The sequence below is a fragment of the Malurus melanocephalus genome, unplaced genomic scaffold (genome assembly GCF_030028575.1).
Source record: "Malurus melanocephalus ecotype Western Australia unplaced genomic scaffold, MMel_1.1 scaffold_163, whole genome shotgun sequence".
In the NCBI taxonomy this organism is placed as follows: Eukaryota; Metazoa; Chordata; class Aves; order Passeriformes; family Maluridae; genus Malurus; species Malurus melanocephalus.
In genome coordinates, this window is record NW_026623395.1 from 1,594,299 (window position 1) to 1,609,214 (window position 14,916).

Consider the following 14,916-nt stretch of genomic DNA (forward strand, 5'->3'; position numbering starts at 1 on the left):
ACTTTTTTGAGAAGCTGACAARCCAGCTTGTGGCAGGAGTTCTGTGGGTGTTCACTTTCTATATTAAACAGATTTGAAGAAATGCAGAACCGATCTGAAGAGTCAAATGCACAAACTGATAGCTCTCAARCTGAACCCATTCATAGCAATCCCCGCTGACTGTTGAGGAGTTAATACTATTCCAGTTAGCATTCTGCTGCTGTTGGCAGCTCTGCCAAATTCTTGACTCAAGGCTTCCCTGCAGTAAGACAGCTTTGAAAGCAGACCTGCTTCCTGGCTTTTATTTAGCATACATTTCCTAAATATTTGCAGGTAGTAGTAAGTCAGGCTAAATGTGCCTTTCTAATGCTAAAGATTTGGTTGTCCAAAACCCTTTCACTTGAAGCAAAACACATCTTGAGTTGAGTTCTGTCACACTGTTTAATTGTCAGCACTTCAGGCTCTGAGTAAGCATGTCAGTATGCAACACAAAGGTGAGTTAACTTGGGTGGAGATGGCCTAAGATTGGACTAAGATTACATTAAAATGTACTTTGGACAATTTGACATCTGTTAATGCAGTTTGACTTGCCTGTCTTGATTTATGGGGGATTATATTCTTGTTCTGCTTATACTGCATAGTACCCCACTAACAGGCTTRATTCTTGCATGTTTTGCCAGGTCACAGCATTTGGAGGAAGTAGCAGCCAGCCTGAGAGAGCGGATCAAACATCTGGATGACATGGTCCACTGCCAACAGAAGAAAGTCAAGCACATGGTTGAGGAGGTGAGATCTAGTAAAACAACTCCCAGGCTTTGGGGAGCATTGATTCTTTTAGTCCATAACTCAAAGARAACTGTGGTCTTTGTGCTATTGCCTTATGGCACCTTAGTTACAGTGGAAGTCGAGTTAAGCACCCTGTGCCACTGAAGCAGGAGTAGATGAAAGCAGTTTAAACCAATGGCTGTGGGTTAAACATTGTGATCTTTAGGCTGAAACAAATTCTGTACCTCTTAATGGGTATTCAGGAAATGCAACATATAACTTCCAGCTCAGTTTGAACCATTCAGAGGATACCTGCTGACACGATGCAGACTAGTTATTAAGAGTCTCCCTCCTGTGCAGAAGTGGAAGGCAAAAACTGACCTTTGTTATTTTGTTCTTTTGGTTTTGGGAATTCTGCTTGGGTTTTTTGCTTTGGGTTTGCTTGTTTAATGTGATTCCTTGCAGAAACAAGTGAGCAATTACAGTTTTTCACTGCTCATTTCTTCTTACCCTTATCTGGGGACATCATCTTAGCTAATATAATTTCCTGTAAAAATTGAAGTGGAATTGTGCTGGATAGCTGCTTTAGGTTGCAGGCTTCCTATGTGTCAGGAAACTGTTTCGCAGTCAGAAGGCTGTAATTGCAAACATTTCTGTTTCTCCAACTGGAAAGAATGGCATGGGAAACAGATAAGTATAGATTGGAGCTTTACAAAGCAGATTGGCAGCTCTATTAGATGAGCCTTCCTATGCACAGAGGGCAGGCACTCATGAGGTATCTTTGATTTGTATTTGGACATCATATATTCACAAAATCAAATGTTCAGAAGCCCCTCAAATCTATTCTTTCTGCATTCACAATGTGCTATTACAGGATTTCTGATTAGATATGGAGTTGTTTGGTTTTGTCAAGTTTGTAGGTATTTACATMTATCTTCTTTGCTTTATAAGGTTTTGGTGTAGTCTTTCTTTAGGATCAGATGTGTGATACCAAGTGTCTGTTACACAGAAGGATTAAAGTTCTTCTACCATATCAAACATATCAAGTCTTSAGGTTTTGGTTTGATTTGCCAYTATAACTGTTTYCAAGCATCGTAGCTGGTCTAAAACWCTCTAACAGTCTTTATACCATGGTTTTCTATTAAGRAAACTTCTCCAGTCTAATAATCCAATCCAATTCATCTAATTAATGGATTACATGAACAATTATTTAATCTGTTTTGTATCTCTGTATGCCAAACATTGTATTATGAGGTTTTTTTGTCTGTTCTAAACAAAAGTTGTAAAGGATTTGTGATACATGTGGCATCCTGAATGTTTCTAGCAGTATATGAGGATGGTGGCCTAAATTTTGCCCTTTATTACTAAATATATTTTAAATTACTGGTTGTAACTTGACCTCTAGTGGACTGCATTGGTATAACAAATCCTTTCAGCTCCATGTTTTGTTTTGAAATAAAACCACATATAAAGTTTGTGCCAATGATTATTGTTTCATAAAGATGAGATTTAATGGGTGAGTTTAGTTTGGTGATTCTTGTAATCTTGTTACCTCTGCTGGTGCCTTCATATACACAGAAAGCACTTCTATATCATGTGGTTATCCGATTTAACAAGTAGAGCATTAGATGACCAAATCACTGCTTATCTGTCAAACATGTCTACTTCTTACTGCTGTCTGACTGCCTGCTTTTCAGATTCAGTTAAATCTCTGTCTCACTTCTTGACTGCCACATAGCCATAGGATAGATATTTTTTGCTCTCTYCTTTAGTCCTTGTGTGTTTTAATTTTTATTTTAATTCAGCTTCCTTGAGAATTGCATGAACACCTGTAGTATTTTCACTTGTGARCTAGCTAAAGATTCCTGTACCAGAAATTTGATCAGGTCAGGTGATACCGAATACATCAGCATTTAATGTTTGGGGCTTTGTTTTTTAATTTTGTGTTATTTGTTGATTGTGCTTGTACTCTGTTTGAGAAAATATCCACAATATAGTTAGCATGCCCTGTTTTAAACTGGACTCTTGATTAAGGGCCCAAAAATAGCAGCTTTAATAATGTAGAGAAAAGTAGCTGTTCACCATGGGGCACAAGAAAAAGAGMTGCAGATATGTATGCCCTCAACTATCCAAGCATGTGGTGCTTTTCATGATTTTGTGCTTTTCTCTGTGTAACATTAGATAAATAACTTATGGCTCATTTTAAGCAGCACTTGTTAGCTATGCCATAGAAGCTGAGAAATTCGCAACAGAAGTATTGAAAAGGAATGCTATCTGAAGAGYCTGTTCAGAAGTTAAGTTAAAAACTAGTGAGCAGCAGCACTAAAAATATCTTCTAGAGTAAATAGGGGAGATTGCACTACTATTTAAGTCCCGGAAGACATGTTCATCAGGGTATATTTAAACACATATCCTCCCTGCACTAAATTTAACTGATTGCAGAATGTAATGGAATATCAAGAAAAGTGTCATATATACCCAATATTGCAATATTTCCATGTCTGGTATCTGTAAAATACATGCCATCTTRGGGTTTATGAGGGTATTGTAATGATATTGATAACTTGCATTTGAATAATTGAGAAAGAATAATCAATTAATTAAAAAAACTAGAAATCTTGGTTTCTGAAATGCTTCGCCTCTCTGTGGCATAAGAATTAGAGTGAGAACAGGTTAACCTGGGAAACTCAGGCAGGGAGTGGAAGGAAAGAAACTAGCCAAAATTATCAGCAGTGCTTTTGTGGGAAGCTAAAACAGAGTTACTGTATGAGCTGCTAGGTGAGAAAGCCTATATCTGCTTGAATACAGCATGGGCTTTGTTTAGTATTAATCTTTGTATACTGGACACAGATCTGAAGTATAAGGGGTTCACTCTTCCCGTGTAAATCACAACAAGTTGATRCAATTACCATCTCCAATTCAGGGAAATTGGAGAAATAAACATCACTTCAAAGGGATGCTGAACAAACAAGATATACTGCTTCCAACTTACGTGGAGAACTGTCAGAATCGGACAAGTACTGAGATGAATCTCCTGACTGAAAATAATAACAAAATAGATTGTTCTTAAGCCCGTTTTGGGAAAGATGACGGATTATTTGCAAGATGACACATGCAGGGCATTCCACAAAAGAACAGCAAGCAGTCAGGAGGAAGTGAAAGAGAAGCTTTCTAGTGGAGTTTTGTGATTCAGCAGGAAGCTCTAACACCTCTGGTGGTGTTTTGATGGCATTTAGAAATGTGTTAGGAGGTGGTGGTCAGTCCTAATTTAGGCATGAAAGGGGATGCTGACAGAGAAGCACCAAATGTAGGAGGCCATGGAGGGAAAGAGTATTTAACACCTTCCTCTTCAGAGGTCTCATCGTGTTAGTACTGAATGCAGAGATTTGGTTTTGAGATTTGTGCAATTGACTCTGAAATGAATTGAAATTTCATTGCATAATAAGCTTATTTTATATGTAATGTTGTTTCATTGSTGAGAAGCAGGAGAGGGAAGGAAATAAGCATTTACATTTGTAAGCAAGGCAAGGGGGTTGATGCAGATGTACGAAGCTATTCTGAAGGGGTCTGAAGAAAAAAGGATATTTGATTTCATGCCAAGAAATTATCTACAGAACTCAGATTTCACATGAAATTCCCCTAACTRCTGAATTGAACTGTCCCTAGGTCATGGCCCATGAGCTGTTCTCCAGCTTTAATCTCAGATGCACTGGATAATAAACGGTGACCAGACACCAGGGAGATGCTGTCTCCTGTTCTGTCGGGGCAAGATACTTGCATGAAAGGACAAAGTGCTAATGAGCAAATGATATCCCAAATACCGAAGATACTTTGTTTTGCACAAATGGGGTACACAAGATGAATGTTTTCTGCAAAAGACTTAACCATCAGAAAACATCGGTATCAAGATACTCCAAGTCTAGAKATATAGCAAAATTTCCCTCTTTTAATATGGAGGAACAGTTTCAAGGTCAAGTAAAAGACACCACACAGAAGCACAGAGGACGAGATGGAATTACCAACAACAAATGCCAGACTTCTATTAACCAAAATCTGCCATAAAACCAAAACAACAACAACAAAAATGCAGAATAAGAAATGTAGAAAGARGAACCCACCTTGGGAGCTTGGTGGAAGAAGATAAAGGACAGAACATGAATAACTTTCTGCACCCTCCTCCCCCACTCCCCAGTGCAAGTGTTTGGCATTCCTCAGTGGACTTGAGGAAGCAGTACATTGCTTATCTATTGGCAGAAGTAGAATCACTGCTGGTGTTYGGTGAGAGTGTTCATATATGCATAGCATCAGCACTCTCAGCTGGGAATTGCCAGGCCAAGTCGTTAATTAGAAAACTTGCCCATTACTGAGGTAGTGCTTAATGAGGAGGGTTGATGTGCAGACAATGAGCCAATGTCTGTARCTCATTAGGCCACATCAGCCCCTGCTTTAGCAATGCATGGTCATCAAACACTGGAGGATGTGTTCATAGAGCCCGCTGGTTTGGGAGRGTCTCTGCRTTGGTGYRTTAACCTAAATCAATCAGTTGTTACTTTTTCTGTAAATATAATGTGWGTTTTAMAATACAAAAACTATTGATAAGTTAMTCACRTGRTTTAAGGAGGATTAAAAGGYGAAGGTGTTTCTTCCTATTTGCYGTATTAGGCTCCATGAAAAAATTTTAACACTCTTTTCTAGCCTCTCATAAATACYAATTAAGGTCCAGTGAAATACTGGACTGAGGAAAATCCTGTTCTCCTCGTACAGCAATTACCTCTGAGAGTTCATGCTGATGTTGCAATGTCTCGTCTGTCTTGTTTTGTGCCTGCTGTGTAGCATGTGTTTGTCCTGTGTGTAGTCTTATTTGTGACCAATTTGTTCATGTCTCTGTATCAGTGTTACAGATGCCAAATCCATTAATGGTAGATGAATAAGGAAAACATAAGTATACTCGAATGATATGACACTTAGATATATTAAAACTGTCATGTTCTGATATGTAGTTTAAACTAATGGATGATATTATCAAGTGATAAATGCTGAGTTTACGTAATTGGATCTGTTCCAACCTGTGTATTAGAATGCCTCCAGATCTGTGTCTGARTCACACAGAATAAAATAAAGTCTCCTATTTTGGGCTTTCTGTATAAAGGGTCTACATTTAAACATAATTTCAGTTTTCTCTTAAGATGCTTTTYCCTTCTGCTTTTATAGCTTTATAATTTTATTGACTCTTCATTCTAATACCACTACACACATATCTCTAGATTTCTCTAGAGACTCTTCCTTTTAGGTCTTGTGATTCTCCAATTCTCCTCTTGACTGTTCTTCTTAGATGTTCTGTCCATGAGATCAGTTTAATGCTGTTGACTCTTACATCTCACATCTTACATATTCATATCCTAGTGAAGCAAAGTTTAATTGCTTGATGGTGCAGGATAAAGTCAGAAGTGCAGCTCTTCCTAGAAAGTATTTATACAGCCCATTCAAGTACCATGACAATTGTTTGATATTTAGAGACTCTGTGAGGTGCATCACTAAGAAAGAAAGAGATCTTCATTGATAGGATAGAAAAGAAGAATTGAATTTTCTGTGAGCTGCTGCAAGATAAAGTGACAGCCTGAAGATTGAGGGAGTTTGAGAAATGACCTCAAGGTTTCAGAAGGAGGCAAAATCATAGAGGTGATAACAGCAGTAGGGTGGAAACRAGGATGAGAGAGCTTAAAAAGAAGTGCGTGACCACATTAATCCTGACTCAGTGGATAAATTCCCAATGATTCACATTCCATGTTGGAGCTTATGTGCTGATTCAGATCATTGGAAATTGCAGTGRGTATGTGAAATGCAAGCTGCACACCCAGCACCATTTGCAAGGAGTTTCATGGATTGTGCCAGGATGGGGAGAGGTCAGGTGCCCTTTCTCTGCCCAGCAGGGAAATGCCRGGAATTGAGGTGGGGTGGCTGAAGGGCTGAGAGCACATGATGCCCCTCAGTCATTGTCTAGATAAATTACTAATTGTAGCTTGGGCCTTGTTGTTTTCCCAGTTTTGGAATAGTCAGATGTTCTCCCAGCTGGAGAAGGGAAAGCAGGAATGGTGAATATAGTGGTTTGGGGGAGGTAAGAGAGAATGAAGGGATAGGACAAAGGGTGGCTGTGTGGCCCAGGGTAGTCACATTATTAATGCTAGCAGAACTGTTTTGAAATGAATGAGTGGGTCATTAATGTGCTGATATTTCTAACTAGGTGGCCAGTTTGAGTGCTAAATGAAGGAGTAGAGAATGAGGAGTCTTAACAATGAAAGTCAGGTCAAGAATAAAATGTTAGGGAAAATCTGTTTGGACATTTCTAGAGAAGATTGGAAGAGAGAACCTGAAGGATGTACCTGAATAGTGCTTGTAGAAAATTATGAAGAAATCTGAGAGGGTAGTTGTGCAAAAGCCAGGTTTGGGAGCAAGTTGCTGAGTTCAGTGAGCTAAAATGCTGAAGTCTGCAGACACAGCAAGGAGGAGGTAGATTATAGGTGGTGGGCATTGACCAAAGAAAACATAGGAACATCTAGATGATAATTTTATCCTGGAGTCAGTCCAGAAATTGCTTGGATACAAGAACCTGTCCGTGGAATTTGAGTGTCTTTGGCTTGCACTGATCTGTTTCTGACCATTCTGACCCGACTATTCTGGCCACCTCTCAGGTCTGGCATTCAGTATTGTGTTTGACCCATCTTGCTTCTACTCTTCTCCTCCTTACCTTGTATTTAACCCAAAGTCAAAATCTATTGCTTTGTCACCTGCTAGCTATTCTCTTGCTTGATGCAACTTCTAAAGCAAAGAAACTCCCCTGACTTGGATTTATGGGTTTTGGGATTCTTAAAATTTAATATAGTAATATATTAATATAATCTCTTAGAATTATTCCTGGTTTTCATGGTTTCCTGTAACATACCCTCTCAAGGATTAATCAGATCAGGTTTGTTCATTCCTGGTGCTAATGGCATGAGATGATGTGTACTCAAGTCCTTATTCAGYAAATAAACTTATTTTTATAGTAAATCACTCTGCTGCGATGTGTCATCTGTGCTGGACCACTTCGCTGAGGCAACTGTTTGGCCATTTGGGAATGCAGCGTTCCTGCTCCATTGTGACCCTGTTTTCCTTCTGCAGTGGCCTCACAGGGTGCATCCAGGGAGCAGCACTGCAGGACATTCTTTCTGGCACTGAAACAGCCTCTTGTTTTAGCCACTGCTGCATTTATTACTCCTGAAATGTATTTGGGGTGTGTGGCTGTGTCTGAGTTCATAACGTTGCAAAGATCCAYCAAAAGGTTTTATGTAATTTACACAATTCACAGCCTGTTCATTTTGTAACCTGCCTGGTCTAATCACACCATGCTGTTTGACTGCTAGATAGACACGGAGCATGTGATGATGTCATGCCATATAGTCAAAAAGTAGGCGTATTTTTAAAATCTGGTGTAATTCTGGGGCAAGAGCTTGTACTTGATGGGTTCTGACTGGGACTGTGTAAAAGTGTTGCAGTGAGGCTGGGAATTGCTGTGTATGGTTCAGACTGCTGGTCYCTAGGGCATCCTCATCAAAGTACAGAATGTCTTTCAGGAGTTCATTTCTGTGTTTGGGAAGGCAAGGAAGCTGTTTGCCAAGATCTTCCTTTTTGTATTCTCTGTTAGATTTTAAGGTGTCTAGGCTCATCTTTGCCTTCAGACTATTCAAATTAAAATAACTCAGAAATGTCTTTAGGGAGCTTGTCTCTCTGTAAGCCAATGTGAAGAATAAACAGAACTTTAATTTTAACTTACGCAAAATCTGTTTGTACATCATCCTGGTGAACATAAGGGTTRCTGTCAGTTTATTTCACATCTTAGGATCTTTCTATCATATGAATATGATATAAGAATGAATAYAACTCAAGGTAAATGCCTGTGAAACACAAGAGTTTGGTCTTGCATTTGGATGACAGGTAATTTGACCACATATTTGGAAATAGAAATATTTTGTGTTGGTTGTAAAAACAAGCCTAGGCAGCTGATGGAGTTGATTATTTTCAATAGCAAGCAAGAATGGCTGTGTGTCARTGTGATCACACAGCTGTGCTTGGCTTTGGGCTTCTTTGTGTTGCATTGATTATTGGTATTAGTATTATTTCCTTGTATGCATAGTGGGAGAACAGAATATTAATAGAGAAGATCCACTTGAAAGTCCTAAGAGAACAGTTTATCTTTCCTGAAGTGGAATTTATTGGCAGAACTGAAGCTATTGAACCAGTGAAGACATATGACGTAATTCAGTCATACTATTAAACAAAGTTGTAATTAAATATGAAGATTGAAATATGTTCTAAGATTTTCTGAAAATGCTACAAGCTTTTGTGTTTCTGTGAGTTGAAAACTGAAATGATGATAGCTTTAGATGTCATGGATAGTTTTTACATGCACTTTAAAAGAAATAAAGGAAATACCTGGTTTTGAGAAAGATGGATGATGATGGCACTTCCATATTCTGTAACTGTTTAGCTGAAAACACTGTATGGTGTTTCTTTTTAATTTTTCCAAATAACAACTGATCATTCTATGAATGAGATGTGATACCTGAAGGTCATGGAGRCTAAATKAAAGTTCAATTAGTGTTATAAYTTATCATTTTTCAGTTTAATATATGTGTTTGTTTTGYTTTGTTTTGTTCACATTTCTGTATGTTTTTGTTGAAGTATTTTATAATTTCTAGCAGTAAGTTTTTGGGAGGGTGGAARTACTGCTGTTGTTTTCATTATYGTGTCTTGAGTATTTTTCTCTTTTAGTGGGCTGGGAATATTTCTATTAATCATTGTTTCTAGATATGCTGAAAAATTTTACACAGGTGGTTTTGCAGGGGATTAGTGTTTGTTCACAGCACTGGTTTTAAGATACAGAAGTAAAAATGGCTGGTGAGAATGCATGGAAAATTTGACCCAAGTATTTAGAAATGGTCATTCTTGCCAGAAAAAAATGAATRCAATCTGAGCATTCCTTGATTTCAGTTGAGCTGTTCTACAGAATGAATTCACTTTAGTAAAATTGGATAARATTTGATAGCTAATCCAGGGATTAAAGCAATTTGTGAATACTTACAGATATTCTGTTGCTGCTGAACAATAATATTAAACGTGGTTTCTTCCTGTGGTATCTAGATCCTATTCTTCCTTTCCCCATCCCCATCAGACTAAATGTTTTGTTTTTCCTCATAGATTGAAATGTTAAGGAAGAAAGTAAAAGAAAAGGAATTATTTATAATACAGCTTTTAGAAAAAATCTCTTTCTTAGAATGTGAGGTAAGGCGTTACCTTTTAAATTTRTATTATTGTGATTATTTTATGAAACCAAATTAAATTTGATCCAATGTCATACAGTGTTATCTGGATGCATAATTACAATGTATATTTCCCGTTCTTCAAATGGAAATTAAACTTACTACACCAGTCATACAGTCAGGAATGTATGTAGTAAAGGCTCAGTATTCACACTATATATAATGGTTTATAATGTTTTTATACCAGAAGCTTCTGAATAAAACTATCAGTTTAATTTATATTTTTTCCAGAATTAAGGATTCCTTTATTTTCTCAAAAAGTACTTTTACATTATTTTTTGTGGGGAGAGGGCGATGTGCAATTTTATTTTCATGTTTAATTAACATAAATAAAATAAACTTGTGATGAAAATTACTGTTTCCCAGAATAAACAATTACAAGATAAACTGGACTACTTAATGGAAAACCAACCAAAGACCAACATAGAAACCCGAGATACTGGTGTAGAATGTGATCTTCCATACAGGTATTTACCTTTTTCGCTTGTTTGTAGAAAAATTCCTCATAATGTCCCTTATCAGTGCTGCATTAGTAAAYAATTTTGCTAATAATCTGTGTTCATTGTAACTGCCCTGCAAATTGAATAGTTTAGTTTGAGGAACATAAATTAGCATGTGAAATCAGCAAGCAGACTAAAATTCCCATCATAATTTAAAACCACTCATTTTGGAGTTCCACCTAGAGCACATTTTAATGGCATGTGTTTTTAAACCTTAAATACAGTGTTTTTCACTCAGGCTGTCAACAGAAACCTATCTTTGTTGCCCTCTCTTGGGCTCCTCTCTATGTAAGCACACCCCCTACTTACTTTTTCTATTTTTGAGATTTATCTCTATGCAGGAATGCACCTCTGTGCAGTTTAGATTTCATGGAATTACTCTCAATGATTAATTATGTTCTTAAATGCAATATTGGTTTCTTTTTTTTGCTGCAGGATCCTTTAATTATGTTCTTAAATGTAATATTGCTATGTTTTTTTGTTGCGGGATCCTAAGTCCTAGTAAGTTTATTGCTGGGCATCCCACTATGAGTGCCAGCAAATGCAGGCCTGTAAACCTTTCAGTATCTGCCATGGTCAAATATTCTTTGTRGCATTATAGAAAAGAAATATGGAACATACCAAATACACTGATAGTGACAGGCTAAAATTAAACTAATCAACACAAGGGCACAAGTTCATTGTCATGGCATTGTGAGCCCAGCTGTGTGATACTCTGACTTTAGCTCTGAAAGCTTTCTCTTGTCTCCTGAACAGCATAAACACTGAGAACAGAGCTCCTGAAAGCCCGAGGCTGGTGAGAACCTACACCCCATTCAAGAGAGTGCTGGAATTTAGCACAAAGAACAGTACATCCTGAGCATTCAGCACATCAAGCTTCTAAATATGAGCAGATATCTTGCACCTTTGCAGCTTGGTTAGGTAAATTTTTATCAATTCATGGAGAAGAACAGCAGCATGGAGTCTTGCTAAATAYATCCTGAAAGCAGCTCTTCAGTAACTTTGTACCTGAAGTTACTAGTGATGTTAACTGTGAGGGGAAGGGGAAGAAGCAGGCTGAGTGAAGCAGCAGTCAGGCAATATTGCTTCTTTAGAAGCTGTCTAGTGCAATGTGYCATTTCAAATGCCTGTAAGAAGGAGTTGTATAGCTGTACAGCTGGTTTTTTTTTTCTTGTATTGTGTTTTAATTCTGTTTGTGTAATGAAGCTGTAATATATCCTATTGTCAATACTACTGGTAGCAGTATCTGAAGCCATGCTGGCAGAGGGAATTAATGTGGAAGCTCCAAATTTGTCCAAACTGAGGGTGGATCCCACCTGTCACAGACGTGGTGCAGTCAGGGGCTCTCCTCACCAGTGAGAGCTCTCTTGTACCCAGCACTAGCTGGGAGGAGAGATGAACTGGGCTGTTTCCCTCAACACATGCAGGTGAATATTGTGTTTGCTGCTCAAAATAGTAAGGGATAGAGCAGATTATAATGGAATTTACTTTGTTGGACTGAGGCACTGGTTTGCACTTCCTCAGTCATGAGAAAGAGGGTGATACAGTCAGTAGTAATTGTGTAGGAAAATCCCTGACACTTTATTTATTTACTTTTCCATTCAAGGAAGGAGTTTTCATCAAAGAAAATTTTGCCTACTGCAAACTGCAGCAGTCCTTGCAATTCCAACAGCAACAGCGGCCCTGAATCAGAATTTGGAGTTTTGAGTACTATTTTTTTTTGTCCAAAGCACTTAAAATCTTATCTTTGGCTTCAAAGTAGCAGCAGGAATTGCTGTATCTAATACTGAACTAATTTAAATATATATATTTATATCTTGTTTTGATCTTCCACTCTTAGCAAACTTAAAATGAGTAAGGAATGTTTTATTGTAATTCCATTAACATAAGTGAAGGACCTTTTTTTAAATTACAGTAACTGCAACAGAAAACAAACAAGTTAGGTTCTGTATGATCAGTATTGTTCTTGCATGCAGTGTCAATCCCTTGGGTGCTCACCTTGCCACAGAGCTTCCCAAAGGGATTGYTTTTATCTCCAGGCTAATGCAATTCAGTCCTGACTATTCAAATCAAGCACACATCCTAAAGTTGTATTTAAAATAATAATATTGACCTCATATTGAACCCACAAGAAGATGAGTRATGACTCAACTCCTATTTCAGGGATAAGCTTTGGACGTGTGAAACCTTATCTCCATCTAGTGGCTGATAATAGGAAATATTTGGRCAGTATCTGTTTTTGAAGAGATAGACGCTAAAATCTAATCCCAACATGTATATTAATACCCATTAGGGATGCAGCTTTAGGTATTACAGAAGGTCTTTTAGAATTTTTGTGCCCACATAGTCCCTCTGTAATTCAGGAKTTGAATTCTGAAATATGGTTTGTGAAAATTACCTTTACATTTAAAATGAATGGCTGTAGATGGTATTTTTAGATAAAAAGAAATGAATGTTGTTGTAAAAGACATTAATTGACWAGTTTGAATGAGTGAAAGTCCTTTATCCTTCTGATTTTGGCCGGAATTCAGAAAACAGACCCTGATGACTGTGAGGCACTCAATGAATGGTAGGAGTGGGCAGACTCAAAGGAAGTTCATTCTACTTTTAATATACTCCTGAAAATACTGTAAGATGTTTTAACTGAGACTTGCAAAATTACAATAATCTGCTCAAGACTTTACCAAGAATGCAGCAAGGCCTTAAGTTTTTACTGTAGAGGGTTTCTGTGTATATTCTGTCTTGACTGATGAAATATGGTCTTTTTTTCTAAACCAAATCAGGACTGAAGTCTGAGCTGCATTTTAAGAGCATTCTGACATGCAGTGAGCTGGATGACCATCATTTGATTGGACTACTGATCTAAATTGGGTAACTCTGAAGAACAGGAGAGGAACTGTATTTATATAATTGTGTTACATGAAAATGTAGAACTTTCCAGTCAAGTAAGCAGTAATGTAAATTAATGTAGATAATAACAAATCTGACTGAAAAGAATGTAACACTTCTATATAAATGTTCACAATTTGAAGACTGAGTTAATTAGTACTATAAACTAGTAAAATTTCTGTAAACAGCAATAAAAGCCATGTAGAACAGCTCCAGAAAGTACACTAAATGTAAGTCAATTGTATGACTACATTTGTACCATGATAAGTATTCTTTTGTGATTTATTCCAGGTACTCTGGAAAGTATTTTGGGATACACTTTTCATATATGCTGTATAAATAATGTATTACATTGTATGCTTTTAATACATCCGRTATGTAGGACATGAAAATGATAAATTGCAATAAATACTATATTTCAACTTGTTGTTCTGTTAGCATAATTTWGAAATAAACCTCCCTTAAAATATTGCAAACCCTTACTCTTTACAACCCTGTTCATTCAATACATGTGGGAATGGAAAGCGGCTCCTGCGGAGCCTCGATGCTCTCATCGGTGTTTCCTTTGGCAGACGGGCTCTTGAGAACAGGAAGGCACTCCCTTGCTAAAGACTTTCTCAAAGCCAAGTAACAGAAGTAGATGAACTCTTTCATGAGATAAAAAACTATTGACTTGCGCAGGATAAACAAGAACGGGCCAGCACAGCTCTTGCAAGAGATTCAGATCCTCCAGATAACATCTGAATCCATCTGGRATGATGCTCTCCAGACTTCAGCAGGATGAGACTGGGATGGCTGTGGCCCATCTTTATTTACAGTTTATATCCACTCACTGATAATAGAGATTTATTTCCAAGACTATAACAATAAAGCAATTGACATGTCAACTAAAGAAAAAAAGGTCCTGCAAATATGACAATCATGGTGTTATAGGTTTGCAATGCTCAGAGGAAGAATGTAAAGTTTTTTACTCTGATAATGCTTCCATATATATGTGTATGCAGTTCAGATTGCCAAGAAGCCCTGATAAAATCTTGTTGAGTTYGGCAGTGCTTGGCGCTGAGCCTTAAACATGGCATTGTGGGAGATGGATACTGACCCGTTTTAAAGAGCCTGAAATATTTGACATCTGAAAACTTCTAGACCTGGACAGATGAGAAGTAAGTTCTCTGTGCAGCAAGTCTGTAATTCTGCAYGAGAAATCCCTGCTCCACAGAATGGGAGATTGTTGTAAATTGAAGTTTTTCCTTTTGTTTCCTTTCTTGGGGAATTTTCTTTCCCATTTTGTTGCTAGAATACACTGATTGCCAACTCATTCTTTTGATGGCTGAACGATTGGAGAAGACAAAAGAACCTACGCCCCACCCAAAAAGTCTCCTGAACACTCCTCCTGCCTGGCATTTTTTTTTCCCTCTCTTTGGAGAGAG

The 14,916-nt window shown here is 37.7% G+C and overlaps 1 protein-coding gene across 6 annotated transcripts in view; it reads left to right on the forward strand.

Moving 5' to 3' along the window:
• Nucleotides 1-14,916, forward strand: part of MYZAP (myocardial zonula adherens protein) — a 41,979-nt gene extending 27,063 nt beyond the window's left edge. For 2 of the 6 annotated variants that reach the window (XM_057372122.1, XM_057372124.1), the window contains exons 10-13: nt 660-765; nt 9,979-10,062; nt 10,467-10,567; nt 11,357-14,914. In XM_057372122.1, the coding sequence (XP_057228105.1) occupies nt 660-765; nt 9,979-10,062; nt 10,467-10,567; nt 11,357-11,459 (394 nt within the window). In that variant the 3' untranslated portion in view covers nt 11,460-14,914. Of the gene's footprint in view, nt 1-659; nt 766-4,410; nt 5,262-7,787; nt 7,812-9,978; nt 10,063-10,466; nt 10,568-11,356 lie in introns of those variants that run through there. The other 4 variants (XM_057372123.1, XM_057372128.1, XM_057372126.1 and 1 more) reach the window with 4 other exon arrangements.